General features: G+C 43.9%; 1 protein-coding gene across 2 annotated transcripts; it reads left to right on the forward strand.

Moving 5' to 3' along the window:
- Nucleotides 1–387: 387 nt before the first annotated feature.
- On the forward strand, nt 388–23,818 carry POLD2 (DNA polymerase delta 2, accessory subunit). 2 transcript variants are annotated; one of them, XM_083480592.1, is made up of 11 exons: nt 388–522; nt 4,355–4,619; nt 8,322–8,443; nt 13,255–13,378; nt 15,240–15,354; nt 17,920–18,118; nt 18,966–19,046; nt 20,575–20,732; nt 21,592–21,719; nt 22,409–22,510; nt 23,465–23,818. In XM_083480592.1, exons 2-11 carry the CDS (start codon nt 4,400–4,402, stop codon nt 23,632–23,634), a joined length of 1,419 nt encoding a protein of 472 aa, XP_083336718.1. In that variant the 5' UTR covers nt 388–522; nt 4,355–4,399; the 3' UTR covers nt 23,635–23,818. The 2 variants fall into 2 exon arrangements, with proteins under 2 accessions (XP_083336718.1, XP_083336719.1); XM_083480593.1 differs by having other exon boundaries at nt 392–522; nt 4,358–4,619.
- Nucleotides 23,819–23,821: the final 3 nt, after the last annotated feature.

Here is a 23,821-nt window from a genome sequence, read left to right on the forward strand (position 1 = left end):
AGATCTGTTCATTACTCAAAATTAAACTTGTTACTTTAAATAATAATAATAATAATAAAATTTTCTGTTTTACAATTTAAAGTACTCATTTATACATCCTTAAGCTATCAATGACTTCCCTTCTCTTTCCATGGTTCATTTTACATATCATAAATCCCTTCACATTTTACAGAAACTATAACGTTCAGTATTCCATTATTATTGCATCCATTAAAGCTTATTTACACTGTTGAATTTATCTTAACGCTGGAGCTTTTCTAGCTCAGGTGTTCTGACCACAGCTCTTTGCATGCAGGCATTACGACTCTGGCCATTTTATATACCGAATTATCATTTCGCTTGCTGTTGCTTTCGAAGTCTACGGGGGAAGGCAAACAGCGGCGCTCTCGCGCGTCACTTCCGGCCGGCGTCCCTCGGGTTTGGCGCGCTTTCTTCCCGGGGTTCCCCCCGCCAATCCCTGTGGAGGCGGAAGATGCCTTCGCCGCTCGCCCGCTGCAGCGCCGGACTCCCGCGTTGGCAGAGGTGACTCCCGTTTTCCCCCCGAGGGAAGAGGAGGGCTTGGCTTCGCGGGGCGGCGGGCGGGCGGGCGGGGAGACGGACTAGGGGTGGCCAGGAGGGTCGCCTCGGAGCGGCAGCTGGTCGCCCCGGCGGCTTGAGCGGCTGCCCCTGCTGGACACAAACGGGCAGCAATCCCGCCGGGGAAGCCTTGTCTTAACCGGGCAAAGGCGGGCAGGATCCTGCCTGTTGTGTGTGTCGCCGCTGTGCGTGTGGCTGCAGGGACTTTGCAGGTGGAGGTTTCATATATATATAGAGAGAGAGAGAGGTTCACACACACATATGTATATATTTATATAAGTTTCACGCACATAGGTATATATATGTTTCACACACACACGTATATATTTATGTAAGTTTCACGCACGTGTGTGTGTGTGTGTGTGTATATATATATATATATATAATATTATATATATAATTTTCACACACATATGTATGTATGTTTCACACATGTATATATTTATATAAGTTTCACACATACACAAACATGTATATATTTATATAGGTTTCACACACACACACACAAACGTATATATTTATATAAGTTTCACACACACATATGTATATATATGAGTTTCACACACACACACATATATTTATATAAGTTACACACACACACACACGTATATATATGAGAAACTTTTATGTTCATACTAGAAAAGGCTTTCCCTTGTGAAGTCCCGGCCTGTGTTGTGCACAGTTTATTTTTATTACTTATTTATGATTTCCAATTTTATACATTTCAATAATAATAATAATAATAATAATTTATTTATACCCCGCCCATCTGGCTGGGTTTCCCAATAGTCTATTAAACATTAAAAGCTTCGCTAAACATGGCTGCTTTCAGATGTCTTCTGAAAGTCTGGTAGTTGTTCTTCTCTTTGACATCTGCTGGGAGGGCATTCCACAGGGCGGGCGCCACCACCGAGAAGGCCCTTTGCCTGGTTCCCTGTAACTTGGCTTCTTGCAAGGAGGGAACAACCAGAAGGCCCTCAGCTCTGGACCTCAGTGTCCGGGTAGAATGATGGGGGTGGAGACGCTCCTTCATTTTACCATCATTTTAACATTTCAAAACTCATCTTCCTTCCCCCTCTCTTTCTGTGATTCCTTAAATTTAGCACAGTATTAAATCCATTACAATAACCCAGGCCTGTGTTGTGCACAGTTTCATTTATTAATTTATGAATGAATGATTTTCATTTCTAGACATTTCAGTCATTTTAACATTTTAAAACTCGGCTTCCTTCCCCCTCGTTCTGCAGTTTCTTAAGTTTATTACAATATTAAATTCATTACAATACACTTGACCTGTGTGGTGCTCGGTTTCTTTCTTTCTTTCTTTCTTTCTTTCTTTCTTTCTTTCTTTCTTTCTTTCCTTCCTTCCTTCCTTCCTTCCTTCCTTCCTTCCTTCTTTCTTTCTTTCTTTCTTTCTTTCTTTCTTTCTTTCTTTCTTTCTTGATGATTTTCAGTTTTATACATTTCAGTAATTTTACAATAATTTTAACATTTTGAAACTCTGCTTCCTGCCTGCTCTCTTTCTGTGGTTCCTGAACTTTTTATATCTTTTTTTCTGCATATCCAAATGAACTTAATTTTCTCATATAGTCATATACTCAAACTGCAGGTTGTTACAATGATCATGCCAATGTTCTTATCTGTTTATAATTTATCTGTAAACCATTTCCATTCTTTTATAAAAAGCTTATCTTTTTTCTTATTTTTCTGGTAAGCTTCGCCATTTCTGCATATTCCATATGTTTTTGTACGAACCATAAGGGCAATGGCAACTAAAAACGATCTAAACTCTTATCTACATGCGCCCCATTATATTTTAAACTTAGAGTGGCCTATGAACATACACCTTATTTTAAAGAATTGACTTTTGTACAACTTCAGAAAGCTTTTACAGAGTTACGATTATATACAATAAACTCTGCTTATAGAGATGGGAGACACAGAGGCATACCAACAAATGAACGTGTTTGCATTAGGGGATGAAGTAGAGGACCTTATTCATTATATCTTGCGCTGCCCCTTATATAATGAAGCAAGAGAACGATTTTTAGCACCTATAATGACAAGGTCCCCTGGCCAGAACCCCTCTGACATGATTTTATATCTCCTCGCAGACACAGATAAGTATGTGACCTGGTGTGTAGCACTCTTTGCAACTGCTGCTAGGAAAATTAGAGCAAATTATATAGCCAAGGTAGCCACCAACTGTAAAGGAGATTAATTTATTTAACCCTATCTACATCAAGCTATATTCTATCTTTATCACCAAGCTCTGAATATAATTGCACATTAAGTAACATTCTTTTTTAATATATTAGTGGCCATGTGATAATTTTAGCCTATAAATTTTATTCTTTAATGTCTTAACCTGTATATTAAGGTACTTTTATAGCTCTGTTTCGTGTAGGTAATGTCTTGATAATATAAATGTTTTAAGTTTTTTGTATCACTCCAGTATATTTTCTTTTAATTGTTGAATGATTTTGTGCACATTGCGGCATCCATTGGCTATGTGCAATAAAACTGACTGACATATGTTATTGTATCCACTCTCCTTTTAGCAGTCTTTTCTTGAAAGTGACCCACATTGTGAACTTAGGAGATTCATGCCGTATCATATTATGGCTGTGTTCACACCATACATTTAAAGCGCTTGACTTCCCCCCTATGAATCCCGGGAACTGTAGTTTGTTGAGGGTGCTGGGAATTGTTTCTCTGTGAGGTGTAAACTATGGTTTCCAGGATTCTTTGTAGGAAGCTATGTGCTTTACATGTATGGTGTGCACCCAGCCTGTGGGTTTTTAAAAATATATTTTAAATTAATTTTCACATTTATCATCATATAAACCGTAACAAAGAAATACAATTAAAATAAAAATAGAAAGTAAAACATTTTCACACCGTATTCAATCCATATTTTGGGATTACTCAGATCTCTTGACTTCCCTCCATTTCCTCCCCTGGTTCTTTTATAGTATCTTATATTATACATGTCTATCCTTAAATTTTCCCAATTTTAAACATTCTCCTTAATATTACAAGTGTTTTTAAAAACCTGCTATTGTATTAACTTCTTTACATTGCTTTTGTAACTATGCAATAAACATTTTCCATGCTTTTTTATATTTGCTGTCTTCTTGATTTCTTAGTCTTCCAGTTAATTTAGCCATATCAGCATATTCCATTAATTTAAGTTGCCAGTCTTCTTCAGTTGGGACTTGTTCTTCTTTCCAATGCTGGAGCTATCAATATCTTGGTGGCTGTTATTGCATAATTTTTTTTTTTTTAAAATATTCTTTCAGTATATCCATTCCAGTTATACCTGTTAAGAAAGCTTCTGGCTTTTTAACAAATGTTATTTTCAATTCATTATAAATCATTTCGCAAAAAACTTTTTTTAACCTTACATTGCCACCACATATGGTAAAACGTACCTTTTCCTTCTTTCACTTCCGGCACTTAATATATTTTGTCTTATGCATTTTTATAATTTAACTGGAGTTAGAGACCATCTGTACATCATTTTCATATAATTCTCCTTAGGAGCTGTACATGCTGTAAATTTTATATCACTTTTCCATAATCTTTCCCAATCTGTCATCTGTATATTATGTCCAGCCTGTGGGTTTTTTGTAGTCTTCTTTTGTTTGTTTGTTTGTTTTCTTGCATTGGCTTTGCATTTCTGCATTTTGTACACTGCATGGGTATATGATAATGTGGTATCATAATTATTGAATAAATAGTAACAATAAATCATTGTTTCCCCTGTCTCCTGCAGAAGCATGCTGTGTAGACCACTGGGCCTGTAGCCCCTCCATAGACCATGTTCTCAGAGCAAGCTGCCCAATCGGCTCAGAGCCTCCTGACCTCACCATCTGCAGTGGCTTCTACCTTCGACCGCGTGCCTATCTCCACATATTCCAACTGCTCCCAGAACTTCCGGCTCGGGGAGCGGACTTTCAATCGACAGTATGCCCACATCTATGCCACACGCCTCATTCAGATGAGACCGTTGTTGGTTGAAAGAATCCGAGGCAAATGGGGTAAGCTTGCCATCAAAACGATGTCCTCTGGTGGTGGTGGTGGTGACCCTTCCAAACAGATTTTTTTTTTTTTTTTTGCAGGGGGTGGACTGGTAAAGAATAGACCATGAGTAGGCAAACTAAGGCCTGGGATCCAGCCCAATCGCCTTCTAAATCTGACCCATGGACGGTCTGGGAATCAGTGTGTTTTTACATGAGTAGAATGTGCCCTTTTATTTATAATTAATCTCTGGGTTATTTGTGGGGCCTGCCTGGTGTTTTTATGTGAGTAGAATGTATGCTTTTATTTAAAATGCATCTCTGGGTTACTTGTGGGGCATAGGAATTTGTTCATTATTTTTCCCCAAAATATAGTCCAGCCCCCCACAAGGTTTGAGGGACAGTGGACTGGCCCCCTGCTGAAAAAGTTTGCTGGCCCCTGGAATAGACTCTCAATACATTTAGAGTATGAATACATGCATTCACCACTAGCATCAGAGAAGAGTGCTGTCATTTATGGTTAACTCATTATCGAGCCTACCTAGTGGCAGTGGAAGCAGCAAAGAAGGCATACTTTGCTGCCTCCATTGCATCCTCATTATGTCATCCGGCAGAGCTTTTCTGAGTTTTATGCGGGGCCTTTTACAGGCTGGCCCAAAGGAGGTGATAGAACCAACAGTAGCTCGCTGTGACTTCTTTGCAAAGCATTTTGAGGATAAAATCACTTGCACCCACCAAGACCTTGACTCTGCTGTTATAGCAGATGAATCTCATGAGGTGTCCAGAGCACAGTCCACTCCTGTTGTGTTATGTGAGTTTCAGTTGTTGAGACTTGAGGATGTGGACAAGGTGCTCAGATCAGTCAGGGTGGCCACTTGCACTCTAAACCCTTGCCTCTCTTGGCTGATAAAAACCAGCAGGGAGGGAACAGCTGGCTAAGCCAGGGAGGTGATCAGTGCCTCTTTAGGAGAGGGGGTGGTCCCTGCCTGTTTGAAGGAGGCAGTGGTAAAACCACTCCTTGAGAAACCTTCCCAGGATTTGGAAAACCTAACTAACTCCGGGCCCCTATCTGGGCAGGAATGGCCTAATTACTGTTGTCTATGCTCTGGGACGCGGGTGGCGCTGTGGGTTAAACCACAGAGCCTAGGACTTGCTGATCAGAAGCTCGATGGTTCGAATCCCTGCGACGGGGTGAGCTCCTGTTGCTCGGTCCCTGCTCCTGCCAACCTAGCAGTTCGAAAGCACGTCAGAGTGCAAGTAAATAAATAGGTACTGCTCCGGCGGGAACGTAAACAGCGTTTCTGTGCGCTGCTCTGGTTCGCCAGAAGCGGCTTAGTCAATAAAGCGAGATGAGTTCCGCAACCCCAGAGTCGGTCACGACTGGACCTAATGGTCAGGGGTCCCTTTACCTTTACTATGCTCTGGTAACCTCAAGGTTAGATTACTGCAATTTACCACCATTCATTCATTAATTCCACTGCTTTTACATGCATCTTCATAACACGCCCACCATTTCCCTAAAAAAACCCCTCAACCAGGATAACAACTGTGGATAACACTTTAAGGTTTCACACACTTCTCCCTCTCCTCTTCCAAATTGGTACAGCAACACTAGGTATGTTTTTTACCTGTGTTAGGATTTATCAAAGTATCGCAAAATTGCTGTATGCTTTCAAATTCTCCAAAACTCTTCATCAAGCAAGATGTTGCAAAAAGCAGGTGGTGAATGGAATGAGGGATTTTTCTTTTTAAAGTACAACAATTAACCTGGCTGTTGTAGCCAGGAAGCAACTCCTTTCTGAATAAAAACATTTTGGAATAAGATTGTTAAGTTGTTTAAAGCTGCATACTTTCATGTACCTAAGCCATGACTCCGACCATGAACCTCATCTTTGAATTATTACTTTGTTCCTGTTGGGAGAAATGGCTTGCTCTCTAGCCAAGGGATTGCAATGTCTAGCACTCCAGCTATGTCGGAAAATGGCTGATATTGCCAAATCGTAGCGTGGAAAGATTTGCTAACGGTGTCCAAATGTGAGCTTCCATGAGGCAAGTTCAGTTCAAGAAGTGAGGTGTTTCAGATGCTTCACTTCGGTCCCTAAATAAATAGGGAAAGAACTGGCAGTTTTTCTTAGCGAGAGGATCGTGGCCTTGACTATTAAAAAGCTAACTGTTACTCCCACTCCTGTAACAGGTTAAACGCTTTAGCCTGGTGAACTACCCAAAAGTCCCTGTACCTCATTCATGCAAGCAAACTAAACCCAGCCCTTGTTTTGGGGAAAACAGCTGAGGTGTCATAAGACTATCTCTTTTTGTTTTGATATAATACCCCCAAAATACAATCTTATGTAAGTTTAATGTGCACAGGGACAAGTAAGCGTGGATAGGATTGCAGCCTAAGACGACTGCACAACTAAGTTATGACCTATAAAGCCTTAAACAGCTCAGGACTGCAATACCTCAAGGACCTCCCCATATGAACTAGCCTGGACCCTGCAGTCATAATCTGAGGCTCTTTTTCATGTGCCTTCTCCTGAGAGGTCTGGAGGGCGGCAATACAAGAACAGGCCATTTGTGTGGTGGCTCCCCATTTATGGAATGTCCCCCCTGGGGAGGCTCGCCTGGTGCCTTCTTTACATACGTTTAGGCGCCAGGCAAAAACATTCCTCTTTTCCCAGACCTTTGGCTAATTAAACAAATCCATTTTAAAGTTTGTGGGTGGGGGTATTGTTTTTGTTTGTTCCTGTACAGTGGTACCTCGGGTTAAGAACTTAATTCTTTCTGGAGGTCCGTTCTTAACCTGAAACTGTTCTTAACCTGAGGTACCACTTTAGCTAATGGGGCCTCCCGCTGCCACCGCTAGATTTCTGTTCTCATCCTGAAGCAAAGTTCTTAACCTGAGGTACTATTTCTGGGTTAGCAGAATCTGTAACCTGAAGCGTCTGTAACCTGAAGCGTCTGTAACCCAAGGTACCACTGTAGTATGTATTTTTGTGTTTTTATATTGTAACCCACACCCCGTGATCCTGGGATAAAGAGTGGTATGAGAATATAATAATGTTGCTAGAATAATAATAATATCCCTTTGGAGAGAATGCAAAGGAAAAAAGGGTCATTTCAAGTTTTAGATAGGGTTTTAATGGAATTTTCACTGGCAGTCCACTAGAGTGCAGCATTTACTCTTATTTCCATGAAATCTTGTAAATTTCAACAAGGGATGTTAAAGTTGGGGTTGCCTGGTCTGCATATGAAATGCGGTGCTGGTTCTGTTAGTGCTTCTGGGTCGAACACCAAACTTGATCAGGGATATTTTGATCCAGATATTCCAAGGTCGGGAGAGATTCACGGAATGATCCTCCATGCAACTTTTACTCTCTCAGAAAGCAGGTGGGATCAACATGTACTTCTGTTCGTATTTGGTGAAACACTTCAGTTAGTAAGAATGCAGTGTTTAGGCCAGTTGCACATGGAGCCTTGGATCCAGCCCCCTGTTTCAAGAGTTTCTCAGTTTGCTACTACTGATGGGGGGTGGGGGGGGGGAGAATCCTGATGGTAGCTTTCCACCCACACAGCAGTGTTCACCTCCACTTATAGTGACTAGCAGAAAGAGAACCACACGCAACCCTAACATCCCGTCCCCCACACCAGCTATCAAGTTAGGATTTGCACTCTTAGCTCCTGTAAAAAAAGCCACACGTCTAATCTGCCATTGCTCTCTTGAAGGGAACAACGTTACCATGAAGAAACTCTGTGAGTTGCAGCTGGCAGAGAAATGCTGTGTGGTGGGGACGCTCTTCAAGTCTATGCAGCTTCAACCTTCCATCCTGCGGGAAATCAGCGAAGAGGTAATGGGAGGGTGAACTTGAGCTTTTAAGGCTGTATGTATGAGACCGTATAGAGTCACCTTATTACGGAGTCGAACCGTTGGTCCATCTGACACAGCAAAGCCTGTTCAAATCAGTAGGCGAATCAGGAGGGAGGCGAGATGAATTGTCACCTAGTCGTCCCATAAACAAATCAATAGACCAGGCATATCTTAACCTCCATTTAAGCTTTGTGCAAGCAAATCATGGAGAAGGCTCTGGAGGAGTCATTAATGTCTCCGCAGGCAGTACAAACCTGATCAGACTCTTTGTACTTTAAAATGACACTTGGAAATATATAAACATGGCATTATTTTCACTCTTGAAGCTTTGTCCCATCACAGCCTGCCATGGTCAATCATGGCTGCTTCCGTTTTTCTTTCAGCCTTTTACATCACTGACCATGAAACGAGAAATACTCCTTACAACTGCGTTATAGATTTGCTGTGGACAAGGAAGCAAAGGAATCTTCTTGAAGTTTTCCTTTAACTCAGGCTTCCTCAACCTCGGCCTTCCAGATGTTTTGGCCTACAACTCCCATGATCCCTAGCTAGCAGGACCAGTGGTCAGGGATGATGGGAAGTGTAGTCTCAAAACATCTGGAGGACCAAGGTTAAGGAAGCCTGCTTTAACTGGATCTTTCGGCATGTGACACTTTCTGTATTTTAAATTATTCATTCCTCTGTTGGCACCGATCAAAATGTAAAGTTAAATTGTGCCTTGGACAGAAAGTCTTTGCTTCTTAGCAATAACAAAGGAAATGTACCCAATGTGGGGTTTTTAAACTTGTACGTTGAAAAACATTTTTAAATCTGCAGCATCTTGGCAAGTTTTAAGCAGGTAAAGCTTTTCCATTTGTGAAGACCCAGGGGTAAGCCACTATAAAAAGGGGGTGTCATCCAGGCAGGAGTGTCCCCTAAAGCAGTAGTTCACTCTGGGACTGGAGGAGAGAATCTTGCAAGAAAAGAGGTACTAACCAGGACGTCTTAGGAACATAGGAAGCCGCCTTAAATCAAGGACTTCACACATCGCTCCTATTTTCTTGCTCTTGTTATATCCCATGTTTCCATTTTATCCTTACAACAGCCCTGTGAGGTAGATTAGACTGAGCTATGGGAAGGTCTGTAGCTCAGGGGTAGAGCATCTGCTCTGCATGCAGAAGGTCATAGGTTCGATCCCAGGCATCTCCAGGTAGGGAACGTCCACTGTCTGAAATCCTACAAAGCAGCTGCCAGTCAGCAGAGACTGTTCTGAGCTAAGGTAAAGGTAAAGGGACCCCTGACCATTAGGTCTAGTCGCAGACGACTCTGGGGTTGCGGCGCTCATCTCGCTTTATTGACAGCTTCTGGGTCATGTGGCCAGCATGACTAAGCCGCTTCTGGCGAACCAGAGCAGCGCACGGAAACGCTGTTTACCTTCCCGCCGGAGTGGTACCTATTTATCTACTTGCACTTTGACATGCTTTCGAACTACTAGGTTGGCAGGAACAGGGACTGAGTAACGGGAGCTCACCCCTTTGCGGGGATTCAAACCGCCAACCTTCTGATCGGCAAGCCCTAGGCTCTGTGGTTTAACCTACATTTCCTACGACTGCACCAAGGCTATCCTCAAAACAGTCCTGTGAGTTAGGTTAGGCTGAGAGACAGTGATTAGACTCCCAGGCCCTGGTCTAGCACTATAACCCGTACCGCAAACAGGCTTTCTTTTGCAGAGGTGGCTCTCTTGACTTTGCTACCCTTTGGCCCTCATTGTCCCCTGTATACTATGGCTGGGAGAAGAACCCAGAGAGCTGCCATTGGTCCACCTTACACAACATCTACAGTGACTGGCAGTGCCTCTCCAGGGCTTTAGGCAGGAGTCATTTCCCAGATCTACCAGCAGATGCCTGGGATTGAACCTGGGCTGTTCTGTATGCAGACCAGTTGCTCTGCCTCTGAGCTACAGCCTTCCCTCCAAAAAGTCCGCTTTGCGGCTTGCAGCTGTCAGTCTTGCTGAACCAGCATGCCTGGCTGGTCCCTGGGAAAACAATCCCCCATCTGGAAGCCTCCTTAATCCTGCTGGCAGCGCGGGTCAAGCCTTTAGCGAGAAGCGAGGTCCTAGCTAGCTTCGGAAGGACGGTTGTTGAGTAATAAGTTTTAACTCGCCCTGATAATGAACTCCATTCAAGCAGCACTTCATGATTGCAAACACATGCGCTGGAGCCGAACCACCAAAGCTTGGCTGGAGGAACTTGCTGACCAGATGAGGAACATCACTTTTGGAGACGTTTCTAAAAGTCTTTTTTACTCGCCGCAGTCCGGGATGCCAGCGGCCGTTAGAGGGGAAACAGCTTATGAATTATTGTTTGCGCATTCTATTTCCCTTTTGGAAAATAAGTACTTCTTGTCATAGGATGACTTTCCCTGGATGGCATGCTCTCTTCGTTGTTGTTGTTTAGTTTGTGTGAGTCATGCTGTAGTGTAATGCATTATTCCAGCCCGTCAGGTCCACATATTGTAAAAGCATTGAGTTAAAACTCCGAAGCTTGTGAGCACTTTCTGAAGTCCTTTTTCATGCTACTAGGACCAGTCTCTTCACCTCTGAACTTCTTCGATGATGCACAACTTAGCAGAGTAGTGCAGCTTTTCCTAGGCAACGATCAAGACTGCTCAGTCAGGACAACGATCAGGAACAAAGCTGACGACTAGTAACTTGATTTTGTAGTTTATTATATACAGCAGTAAACTCAGAAGCTATATAGAAGAAGAAGAAGAGTTTGGATTTGATATCCCGCCTTTCACTCCCCTTCAGGAGTCTCAAAGCGGCTAACAATCTCCTTTCCCTTCCTCCCCCACAACAAACACTCTGTGAGGTGAGTGAGGCTGAGAGACTTCAAAGAAGTGTGACTGGCCCAAGGTCACCCAGCAGCTGCATGTGGAGGAGCGGAGACGCGAACCCGGTTCCCCAGATTACATGACTACCGCTCTTAACCATTACACCACACTGGCTGTGGTGTTACTATATACAAGTTACAAGTTACTATATACAGACACAGACTTCATCACTCTCCAAGCACTCCAGAATACTCCTAACTAGCCGAACAATGTCATAGGTCATGCTGTGTATATGGGAGACCTCAGCCAATCACCAAGCTGTTACTAGGTCCTCTTATTTCCAGGCAAATTTCTCCCGTGCTCTGTCTCCCTAGCCTGTAGTCAAAACACTAATTGCTCACTTGCCAAGCTGCGCGTAGACTATGAACTCCAACAGCTTTTACCTGAAATGGTTCCCTGCCACGTATGTGGCTATTTGGGAAGGATTTTCATGGGAAGGCACTGAAGGTTGGTGGTACATCACCGAAGGTTCCTCATTTGATTGCCAGCCTCTAAGGAGAGCTGGAAAATACCCCTACCTGATGCATCACTGCTGGTCAGTAGGGCTGGGTGATATATCAATATATCATCCAAAACCCGTTTGAAGTCCATATTGTGCTATCGGTTTCATAAGTTTTGACCTGGCAGTATATCGTGAATCATGATGTATGTGTGTGCTCTGCAGAAATCACAAGAAAGGAAAAGCTGTGAAGCCAGCCAGTTCTTCTCTCAGTTCCTGCAGCCTCTGTTAACTCTGTCTGCTCAACTCTCCTCTGCCTCATGCAGAGAGCAGCGAACCACAAGAACAGGCGCTGGCAAAATTCACAATATGGGAGAAGCTGGGAAGCAGCCAGTGCTTCTACATAGCTCTATCTTTATTTCAGACATTGTGATATATTGGTATATCGCGATGTTCAGCTGATGATATATCACAATGTTGAAAACCAGATATCGCCCAGCCCCAACTGGTCAGTGTAGGCCAGGAGGTGACTTAACCCACAGCTCATGGGCCTGATTCTGTTCTCCAATTTTTTTATCTGGCCACCAAAGATCCTCATGATCTTTGCAGTGGCAGCAAACGTATTTAAAAAAGAAAAACCTCTCCCAGGTCAGCACCATTATGGAGCTGCAAACTGCTGCTTTCTCAGTCATTTGGTTGATCATCTGATGATAAAGGCTCTGATCCTTGCCACTAATGAGCTTATTGCTGAACTGAGACTCTTGGAGCAAGGCCCAGCTTGCAGAATGCAGTTTCTGTAGCGTCTTACGCAGGGGGAGGTGGTCACAAAGGTCTCAGGGTCCAGGACCATGAAGGGCTTTAAATATAAGAACCTTGGATGATGCTGGGGTTGCTGCAAAGCTATTTTTCTCCCTGAGACTAGCTTTACATAGGAACATCGGAAGCTACCTTATACTGTTACACCAGTGATCGATCTAGCTTAGTACTGATGACACTGGCACGGGTTTCAGGAGTAGTTTCCCCAGCCATATGTGGAGACAATGGGGTTTGAACCCAGAATCTTCTGCATGCAAAGCCAGTGCTCTGCTGCTGAACTTCGGCCCTGTATACCTGAAGGAGTGCCTCCACCTCCATCATTCAGCCTGTAAACTGAGGTCCAGCTCTGAGGGCCTTCTGGCGGTTCCCTCATTGCGAGAAGCGAGGTTGCAGGGAACCAGGCAGAGGGCCTTCTCGGTAGTGGCGCCCGCCCTGTGGAACGCCACCAGATGTCAAAGAGATTAGTTATACAACCTTCCATAGACATCTGAAGTCAGCCCTGTATTGGGGGAGCTTTTAATGTGTGATGTCCTGTTGTGTTTTTGTATATTCTGTGGGAAGCTGCCCAGAGCGGCTGGGCAAAAACAGTCAGATGGGCTGGGTAAAAAAAATTGATGGTGAGCTATGGCTCCAGAACTGTGTAGCCTCTGCTGCTTCCTTCACAGCACAATCTGCCACCACAGCCTCCCCGCACCAAGTATATCCACCAATCAGATGAGCTGATCTTGGAAGACGAGCTGCAGCGAATTAAACTGGAGGGAGCAATTCAAACTGACAAGCTGGTGACAGGTAGGATGTTTTGGGGCAGGGCAGTCATGGTAATGGGACCAGGGTATGATGTTCAAACCAACAAGCTACACAGAAGCACATAGGAGTGCAGGATTCAGCACTAACCCCATGTCCTTCCCAATCTGTTTCATTGACTTATATGGCATTACTAGGGCCAGTAAGTATTGCTGCTTGGGACAAAGGTCAAAATGATGCCCCGCCCTTATACCATGAAGAGAATCTGACTTTATTGGCAGTTGAATCTTGCTGCAGCGCTGACCCCATTGTATGAAAAGAGCAGCCCATAGCTTTGGGGCAGTGTTAGAAACTGAGAACTGAAAGCTAGGAGCAACAATGGAATGTCTAGGCATGCTTTTTTTATAAAGCTGCTAATGAATGAACTGCAGCTAAAATATTATGTTCATTTTTCACATGGTCTGGTCCTTCCCTGCCTACCCCCCTAATATTCTTAAGAGGGTCTCTTCTCCAGTATTCAGAGAGTAGCTGGAAGTGGAGAGGTCCTCCTTTCCTTTCCCTCTTCAGTTTTAATCTGAAATCTTCGGCACAGTACTGCACCCAGAGCTCAGAAACCGCTTGTGCTAATGAAATTCCCTGTTGCAAAATGCACTGAGGACTGCTTTCAGGACACAGCTTAACAGACTCAAGGGGAACATAATAACTACAGAACTACAGGCATAATAACAGTATTTCTTAACATTTTGGTTAACGTTTCTACTGGATTCGTACTGTATTTTGATGATATGGAACTGACATTTCGCTTGTGATGTAATTTGTGTGAGCTGCTTTTAGGTTTTGTAATATTAAGTGATATATGTTATTCAAAGGAATGAATGGTTAGGGGCTACTGCCCCCCTTTGTAAGTGCTGCTTTAGTCAGCTACCTCACTCTTACCTAATGGTAGAGCCGGTCATGGGAATTACGTGTTACGAGAGCGGCCCGGGCCACAGCCCCATTTTTCTCTGGTATGGCAAATGTAGTTGGGGTGTGGGAGTGGGAGACTTGCTGGGTAAATTGACAGGTAGACAAGGTCTCTGATTAACCCTTTTCTGCCCAGTTATTCTCTCCTGCCAGTTTCCTCCCTACAGCCCCAACCCTTTAAAAATGACCCCTCCCCCTGAATCTGGCTTGCGGGTTGGAGTGGACTTGGTAGGGTAAAGGCACACCAGCAGAGGAAATTGATGTGGAAAGCTTATTCACTGGGTAATGCCAACCACCACATTCAGGTTGTGTCTGCAAATTCAGGTTTGAAGACAGGCGATCCACTATAATAGGAAGCTCTGCCCTCAGAGTTCTTCAAATTTTATAATGATTGGAAGGTGGAAAAGCAAGATCTGGGTCAACTAAAGGAGGCATTGGGCGAATAAAAGTAAAGTGATATGGTTTGTGGCCAACAAGAGAACTGAAATTCAGGTGTCTTATTCAGGAAATCCCTTCCCATCCTATGTGCGTGTGAAACTGTAACAACAGCAACAACTGCCAGCTTTCAACCATTTAATTAACGTTATTCTCTGAATCCTGGGAAGGGTGTGGGATTCTAACATAGTGAAGGAAAGACTTCTTGGCCTCCTTGGCTCTTCTTGAGATACCTTCTTACGGAAAGGAGCGGTAGCAAAAAGCTTCAGGAAAGAGCAAGCAAGCTTGTGCAACTATAGGTGAGCAGTTTTCTGTGGAAGGCATTTTTTTAAAAACAACAACACTGTTTTTACACGGAAGACATGATGGGTTGAAGAGAGCAGAGCAAGACCATGTTATTAAAGGCAATGTGTTTCCCGCACATCATGAACAATGAAGGTCTGTGCGTTGTTCAGGACAGGCTAGCGCTAAAGTGTTGTAATTACGACTCTTTCTTCTGCTGGGCCAGGAACCATCCTTGCTGTCTACGGCTCGGAGACGGATGATGGCAGATTCCTTGTTGAGGATCACTGCTTCGCAGATATGCCCACCCAGCTCCCCATGATGGGGCCCAGCACAGACAGGTGAGACCGCCCAGAAGATTGTCGTTGTTGGCATAAGAAGAGCGTCCAGCCATTCCACAAGCTAAAATAGTTCCTCCCCACCAAGCCTATTCATACATACGTTTGTGTATGAGGCAGCTGCTTCTGCCCTCTGCACTTCAGTTTTGTCCCCACTGGAAATGGGTCCCTGGAAGGTTGACTATAATGGAACTATCCCTCAGTCTGGAAAAGATTACCTGCCCCTGACTTAAATCATGGAAGGTACAGGTGGAGCGCCAGTTCTTTTTCAGGTGTTCCAGTCCAGCTCTTAGGGCATTCTGTAAAGGGGAAGCTCTCGAAAAAAATCTACATTTTCAGGGTGCAGAATTGATGAAGGAGCTTTATGATCAGTCTGCAGTTGGTATAAGGAAGTCAAAAGAGGTAAATGGGCAATCATTTTTCTAAATGTATTTGGGGGTGAGCACAAGTAGGCATCTGCTGAATGATGCTTGAACCTGAAAATCTTTTGGGACGGTTAGTTGTGCAGTGACAGAAGGTTAACATCTTGGGCTGGAGGAGACAAGGGTCTGTAGTTTTTAAGAAAAAGTTTTAAGACTATGCATCACTGCTTTCTGATGCTTTAGAACTGATTCTGCTCTCATTACGTCCTTTTGCTTCCATCTTTATTGCATTCTCTAAGTCTAAATTTGGATTTTTAATGTAACACAAGTGTTTCTTAATGCTTTAAATATGTTTTAGGACTCCTGTAAACCACTTCAGAGGCTTATGTTTTGGCTGGGAAGCGAGATATAAATAGCAATAATCAAATTAAAGTAATCAAAACCCACCCACCCCAAAATTATACATATAGGAAATTAATCCCATCCTGGATATTTGAGTTGCCGAGGGGGGGAATTTATGGCTGCATGATAAAGAAACCTTTTCTGCCCTTTCAATACCCAAGTCTGCCAGTTTATTTCCCAGGTCACTCTCAAGTCGATATCTACTGATGTTCCAAGCCCATTTATTTAGCCTGTTTGGTTAGGCAAGCTGCCTAATTTCTTTAGGCCTTGTTGCATTCCACATCAGAGTCTGCCTTTCAGGTCTGATTTGGACTACCATCAACCCTCAGCATTGGCACTCAGTGGTGCCAGATCTTTCAGAGGGCACCATGTTGGTTATTCCTGGTTCAGCTGCTGCGTGAACCAGGCCCTTTAGTATAGTGGCGTCAGTAATTTTGAACATTGTCCTATTGAAATCAGGCTGGCGCCTACAACCCTGATATTTTGGCACACCCTGAAAACATAATTGTTTTGCCAAGAGTTTATAATTTGATTTAGCGTTCGTCATTTGTTCTGCGTTTTAAGATCTTACAATTTTAAGATCTTACAATTTTATGGTTTTATTTATTTCATAGTTTTATGTGTTTCACAAAAATGTATATACTGCTTGATTGTAAAGAAAAACGTTAAAGCAGTTTTGATGTTGTTATATCATCCACCTTGATATTTTTATGTGTTGGTGGTTTGTAAACATTCTAAAAAATAAATAAACCCTTGGCTTATGGAAATATCAGGAGGAGGAATTGCTCTGCTTTGTTAGGTTGTTGAGACTGTATGGTTTTCATTTGACTGTTTTCAATTTTCTTGTAATTTTTGAGGGCAAACAGATTTTTCTCTCTCCCCCGAGACTCCCCAGAAGCCAAACATGGGCCATTTGTGCCCTAGCATTATTCATTTGCATTTTATTTATACAACAATCTGTACCACACTTTTTCCCTTCCAAAAAGAGCCTCATACAGAGCCCAAACGAGCAACGTTTATGGAATGCCCTCCCGGGTGAGATGCATTTGTCTCCCTCATAATTTTTGATGTTTGCTGTCCTGGGCTCCTTTGGGAGGAAGGGTGGTATGCAAATCCAATATATAAAGAAAATGAACACAATCAAAATAGTGTTTAAAAAGTAATGCCTTCAGTTGCTGTCAGGCGGCAGAGGAACCAGCCTCCATGGCAGGTTGCCAGGAACAGAAAAGTCCTTACCGTCTACTTTTTATTCAATATTTACAGAGAGAGGCTTGGAAATGAGCCTCTTGGAATAATGGCGTTCCCCCAAGTATGTCTCTCCTCTCCTTCTCTCGCACTTCATCATTTGTCATCCCTTCTACGGGTGGCACTGAGGACTCTTTGCTTCTGAACCCTTTGCTCTCCTACTTTTAAGGCTCACCAGGTTCCCGGGAGATGGTGGGTCTGGAATGATTTCTAGTGATAACATGTCACCCAGCTGCTCAGGCTCTGCCCTCCTCCTCTCCCATTATCTCCCAACTTCTCCTCTCATCTTCCCCTGAGCTGTGATCTCCCTCAAACCCCTGTTGTAATTCTGAACTGTCTTCTTCTTCTCTGGAAGGGTCAGGCTGGGGAGGAGGTCTCCACCATTCCTCCTCTGCCCAGTGCCTGACAGTTGCCTATGGAACACAGATAGATGGAGGAAGCTAACCTAACCTCTCAGCCATGCTGATTCCTCCGCTGCCTGCCTCTGAAGCCTGCAGCTCAAAGCACCCATTCAGTGGCACCTCAATCACTCAGCTGTTGGTTCTTCTTGTGCCTCCAGGTTTGTCTTGCTGGTGTCTGGCCTCGGCCTCGGCGGCAAGAGTGGAGAGAGTCTTCTGGGCATGCAGCTTCTGGTGGACATGGTGACGGGGCAGCTGGGAGCCGAGGGAGAGCAGTGCAGCGCATCTCTCATCTCCCGTGTCGTTCTGGCAGGCAATTTGCTCAGCCAGAATACCCAGAGCAGAGACGCCATGAACAAGGTGAAGACCTAGGATGCATTCTGCACGGGCCTATTTTATACCCTGCCTTTCTCCCTCTGTGGAACCTGAGCATTCCCAGGTGGTCTCCCATCCAGGCACTGACCAGACCGAGACCAGCTTAGCTAAAGCAAAGTAGCTATTCCAGTGCCTTCAGGCCACGCCCTGAGCCCATCGGTAGTGTTGCTAGGATGCAGTTGACTCAGTGCTTCCAAGCTAAGGTCTCATGATGCATTTCATGTGGCAGCAAACTGATAGCCAGATAAATACGTAGATCCAACTCACAAGGTTGTGCTAGCGTAGCAAGCAATTCAATTCATTGTATATATAGCCAAAGACCTTCACAACAGAGGGCAAAAGCAAGGCATTTCTCTAAAATCGCACAACGTAAGTCTATAAAAGTCTACAGCATGTCAATTTAAAATTACAATACATTAATGTAACGGGAGCGAAGTTTATTAGCTGCCACAGCAAATTTGGTTACCAGATGTGTAATTTGTAGATATTTATTGGCTAAGAGTTCAACTATCAACTGTTTTCTGCCAGTGTAAGGATTTCTGCTTGCACAACCTAACTTCCGCTGTCTCGTCCCCCCCAAACGCCCCCAAAATCTGTGTTTGGGGTTCCCCCAACTCTTCTTTATTTTTTATGTTGTGAACCACCTTGAGATCTGTGGATGAAGGGTGGTATACAAATTTAGTAACTAAGTTAAATAAATAAACATTTTACCTTTCCTTCATAAACTAAGGGTAGCCATCAATGGCTCAGTTATCCCACTAGATTTCCTCATCCCATTAAAGCTTTCATTCTCTCTCTTCTTTGGCTGACCTTCCTGCATGATCTCATTCAGGCAAAGTACCTGACCAAGAAGACTCAGGCTGCCAGCGTGGAAGCTGTGAAACTGCTGGATGAAATCCTGCTGCAGTTGAGCGTGAGTGCTATTTTCAGAAGTGAGGTGGTGGTCAGGATCTCTCTCAGTATAGGGGGAAGCCTGGCTAGCGATTTCTCGGTCAAGGAAGGAAAATAATTCGAGCTTCTTGCAAGTTGCTGCTAAGGTTTTAATATTAGGCAAATCAATATTAAATACTTTCAAGGTTTGGGTGTGTGTGTGTGTGTGTGTGTGTGTATATATATATATATATATATCTGTGCTGCTTTCTAGCCTCGTATAGGGTTCCTAAAGTGGCTCACAGTGCTTGCAAAACAGTAACGAGAAATCAATTTGCAAGAAATACCTTATTAAAAATAGTAGTATCGTAAATGTTAGGGGATCAGAAGGACATCTAATGATCTTTCTAAAGCAGGGATTTGACTCTCCAGATATTGTCAGACTCCAACTCCCATGACAACCAGCTAGCATAGTTGATAGTGAGGAAGGGATTATGCGAGTTGTAGCCCAGCAGCATTTGGGGTGCAGACACAGGGTCCCTCTCCCTGTTGTAAGGACAGGACAGGAAGTGGCTGAATGAGCCTCTCGAGGGTCCTAATTACTTGCCAAGCATTCGTCACATAGCAGTAGGAATCCAAGGAGAGCTTCCTGGGGAGATCTTAACAGGTGGGCAGAAACTTGTAGGAGCACAGGTGGTCTTTTAGGTACCCAGGATCCAAACCATAGTGGTCAGGGATGGGGATGTTGCATGGTCCTCTAGGAGTTGTTGGGCTACAACTCCCGGAGCTGATAAGAATTCCACAATAGTTGGAGAGTTGCAGGTCCCCAAGCCTTGCTGTAAGGCAGGTCATCATATTATCCCCCACGCTGCAAATGGGTGGACAGAGGTTGAAAGAAATTGGTCAGTCTACGGGCAGTGACCACCATCGGCCACGACAGTTGGGACTGATGGACATTGGAGTCCCAACAAGGTTGGAAGGGCCACGGAAGCCCCATCCCTGGTAATAGGGCATTAAAGGAAAGAGCACTTCAGAACGGGCTTGGAAACACAAGCCAATGCATGTTAACACTGTGACATGCTCCAAATAATGGACCCTTGTGAACAGCCGCGGCATCTGAACCAGCTGCAGTTTCCAAGCCACCTTCAAAATCAGTCCTGCATGTAAAACACAGTGCAGTAATCTGGATTTAGTGACCAGGCTACAGGGTGTAGAGCTGTAGGATTGTCATGCTGAGTGTTCCCTCTGAGCACATGCTGAGCCCAGGAATTTGTTTTCAGTATCAGAACTGAGCTCACGGTCCTATTGCACGGAAATCCACTCCTGGTTTTCATCGTAAGCTCCCTTCACCTCAGCGGCTTAATTTCCAATGGGGGGGGGGAAGCTTTTCATTGTTGGCTGTTGTTAAACAATTGGGATTCATCATAAATGCTGGTCTACTGCAATTCAGAAATGTACTTGTAGATCCCAGTCTACCCACTCCTTTCAGAGCCTAGGTTCTTTCCTTGTTGCCTCTGCCCAGCAAGGGAGCTCTTCTTGGGCCTGACTGCCTGCCCACTTTGCCCTTACAGATGTCTGTACCTGTAGATGTGATGCCTGGTGAGTTTGATCCCACCAACTACACGTTGCCTCAACAGCCGCTGCATCGCTGCATGTTTCCCCTCTCGAGCGCCTACTCCACGCTGCAGCTGGTGACCAACCCCTACCAGGCCAACATCGATGGCGTCAGGTAATGGCAGTTTTCCTAACTCTTAAGGGAAGCAGCGCTGCTGCTAATCAGCATTGTTCTACGGGCGTTTTCAGGTGTTCAGAGCACTTCCATGTGTATTGAGCCAGCGTGATCTAGGGGTCTTCTGAGTAAGGTGAAATAAGGACTGCCATTAACTTGGGAAAGGAGACTGGTGCTGTGAAGTAACTGATAGGCTGTGGAAAGTGGGCTCCAATCTTGCACTCTGCTTTCTGTGAAGCTAATAATAATAATAATAATAATAATAATAATAATAATAATTTATTATTTATACCCCACCCATCTGGCTGGGTTTCTCCAGTCACTCTGGGCGGCTTCCAACAGAATATTAAAATACAATGACCTATTAAAGATTAAAAGCTGCCCTAAACAGATGTCTTCTAAAAGTCTGGTAGTTGTTTTTCTCTTTGACATCTGGTGGGAGGGTGTTCCACAGGGCAGGTGCCACTACTGAGAAGGCCCTCTGCCTGATTCCCTGTAACTTGGCTTCTTGCAGTGAGGGAACCGCCAGAAGGCCCTCGGCACTGGACCTCAGTGTCTGGGCAGAATGATGGGGGTGGAGACGCTCCTTCAGGTATACTGGGCCAAGGCCGTTTAGGGCTTTAAAGGTCAGCACCAACACTTTGAATTGTGCTCGGAAACGTACTGGTGTCCGGCCAGTTGCTGCCTCTCAGCCTACCTCATAGCGTTGTTTTGTAGATAAAAGAGAGCAGGAGAATTTGGGAACTCATATATGCCACCCTGATTCCTTGAAGAAAGTGTATTAACAGACGCTTTGGTATTCTAGGGTTTGATTTCTTCATTCAGCAGTAAACAGTTCCACTTCCCCCCTCAATTTTAGGTTTTTAGGGACTTCAGGCCAGAACATCAGTGACATCTTCAAGTATAGCAGCATGTCTGACTATCTAGAAATCCTGGAGTGGACCTTACGGATTGGGCATCTCAGCCCCACAGCCCCAGACACACTTGGTAACTTCATCAAGGGAATCTCATGTTTTGTGATGATCCAGCTGACTCTGTATTGGGGAGGGGGAACCATTTTTATTTCAGTTGGCTATATATCAATAATTTCTGTTACAATTTTATATTGATTGCTTTTTAATGACTGCGTTGTTTTCTTGATCTGTGGGGATTTTTTGCCCCAAATTATTTTTATTCATTTTCCAAATTTGTACAAATCGAACCAAATTACTTTAATACAATTTCTTAAAATCAGGTTTCCCACTCCTTTTGCAAAACATGTTGATCTTGATCTGTGTTTTTAATATGCATGTAGTTAGAGTTCATTCATAGACATGAGCTGCTTTGGGTGTTCTGTGAGCAGAAGAGTATATGTATAGGAATGAAACACCTATATATGAATGATAAAGAATTTATTAGTTGGCTTCTCTCTCTCCAGTTTTGGATACATGGTAGAAATCTAGCCTTTTAAAAAACGGGCGAGGAAGAAGACAGTGGTCTTCAGCTAGCGGCAGTTATCTTTAACGTGTTTGCTTCTTTCCCCAAAACACATGATTTTGGGTTGTGTATATTGATGGTCAGGTCCTACCAGCCACCAAAAATCTTGGGTCCTCCCAGATTTTTCGGTTTCCTATCTCTTCTACTTCTGTCTGCTGATGGGCCATTCCTTTAAAGGCACCCGTTTACTTGTTTTTTAGGCTGTTACCCATTTTACAAGACTGACCCCTTCATCTTCACCGACTGCCCTCACGTCTATTTCTGTGGGAATGCACCGTCCTTCAAATCCAAGGTTGCTGAAGGTAAGGCAGTAAAAACCTGGCTCCCAAGAAAGGTCCAGACCTTTAGTCTGTATCCTTTCTGACTTGAGACCTATTCAAAGCTCCTTCATTCATAGCGAGTTCTGCAATAATGTTGGTGTGTTTTCACATCGGAGTTTTGGTCCTTGTTCAATCTTGTTCAACTTTAGACTAAAGAAATGTCTACTGGGAGTATAGGATCAGCCTGAGACGTTGTGTTTTCTTGTTTTGTTTTTTTACCAGGCACAAAGTGCTGTTGCAATACAAATTGAGTTCTGCTGGAAAATTTGCCTAGGCAAAAAAGGCTGCTCGTAGCCACTCTTATGTGTTGGATCTCATCCAACTATAGCACTGGGCAGGTTTACCCACAACTGGTGTACAGGCCCAGTAGTTTTTTGGAGAGTGTTATGATGTGGATGGGATGCTTGTTTCTGTTTAATACCTTCATGTTGAAGTAATAATTCTATTGAATCCAATAATTCTATTGAATCCACTTTACAGAGCCAGTACTTAGGGTGGCATTCAGAGTAGTACTTCTGTTCGTACAAGGGCTTCCGGTGGAGCAGGTGGAACTTCCTCTCCTCTTCCCAGGTCACCCCTAAATCTGTTCTGGGGCAGATTTGGGGAGGGTACAGGGGTGTGCAAGAATGTGGGGAGGGGCTGTTCCCTTGCACAGCCAGATGCCCTTAAGTTAATAGAACTACTTTGTTGGATATCACTGCTGTTGTATATAAGGAAGCTTGCTTGTTCGTTCCGCTCAGTATTGTCCATTCTGACTTCCAGCAACTTTCCAGGATCTCAAGCAAAGTTCTTTATTTCCTGTCCCTTGCAGCTTCATCCTTCCTAACTGTAGATGCCAGGGAACGAACCTGTTACCTTATGCATGAGCAATGGACCACAATACCAGGCCCTTCTGATTCATTTCATTAATTTAGTTTTCCTTTCCTGCCTTGCCAGGTGCTAACGGTCAGAAGGTCTTGCTGGTGACCCTCCCTGATTTTGCCACCACACAGACTGCTTGCTTGATCAATCTACGTGACCTCACCTGCCAACCAGTCAGTTTCTCTGCCTTTGGTGCCAATGAAGAGGAGGAGGAGGACGAGACAGTAATAGAGACTGGACACTGAGAGACATGTCTGATATCTTACTTCTTCCCTGGAGCTTGGAGCCGTTGTTGCCCCCCCTCAATGAAATTTCCTGGATATTTGAACCTATGGTTCATACAGAGGAATACAGTGAAAGTTATCATCCATTTACTTGCTTGTGAATTCCCTGCAGTTTTTTCATACACAAATAAATGCAGAACTCGAAGTG

Source organism: Podarcis liolepis, assembly GCF_965112155.1.
Source record: "Podarcis liolepis genome assembly, chromosome: 16".
NCBI classification, from domain to species: Eukaryota; Metazoa; Chordata; class Lepidosauria; order Squamata; family Lacertidae; genus Podarcis; species Podarcis liolepis.

Bases quoted from the DNA above. Each gene is read 5' to 3' on its own strand.
- POLD2 (XM_083480592.1), top strand. From the start codon at position 4,400: ATGTTCTCAGAGCAAGCTGCCCAATCGGCTCAGAGCCTCCTGACCTCA. The intron at 8,444-13,254 runs GTAATGGGAGGG...CTTCCTTCACAG, and splicing joins TGCGGGAAATCAGCGAAGAG to CACAATCTGCCACCACAGCC. The intron at 21,720-22,408 runs GTAACTTCATCA...CTTGTTTTTTAG, and splicing joins CACAGCCCCAGACACACTTG to GCTGTTACCCATTTTACAAG.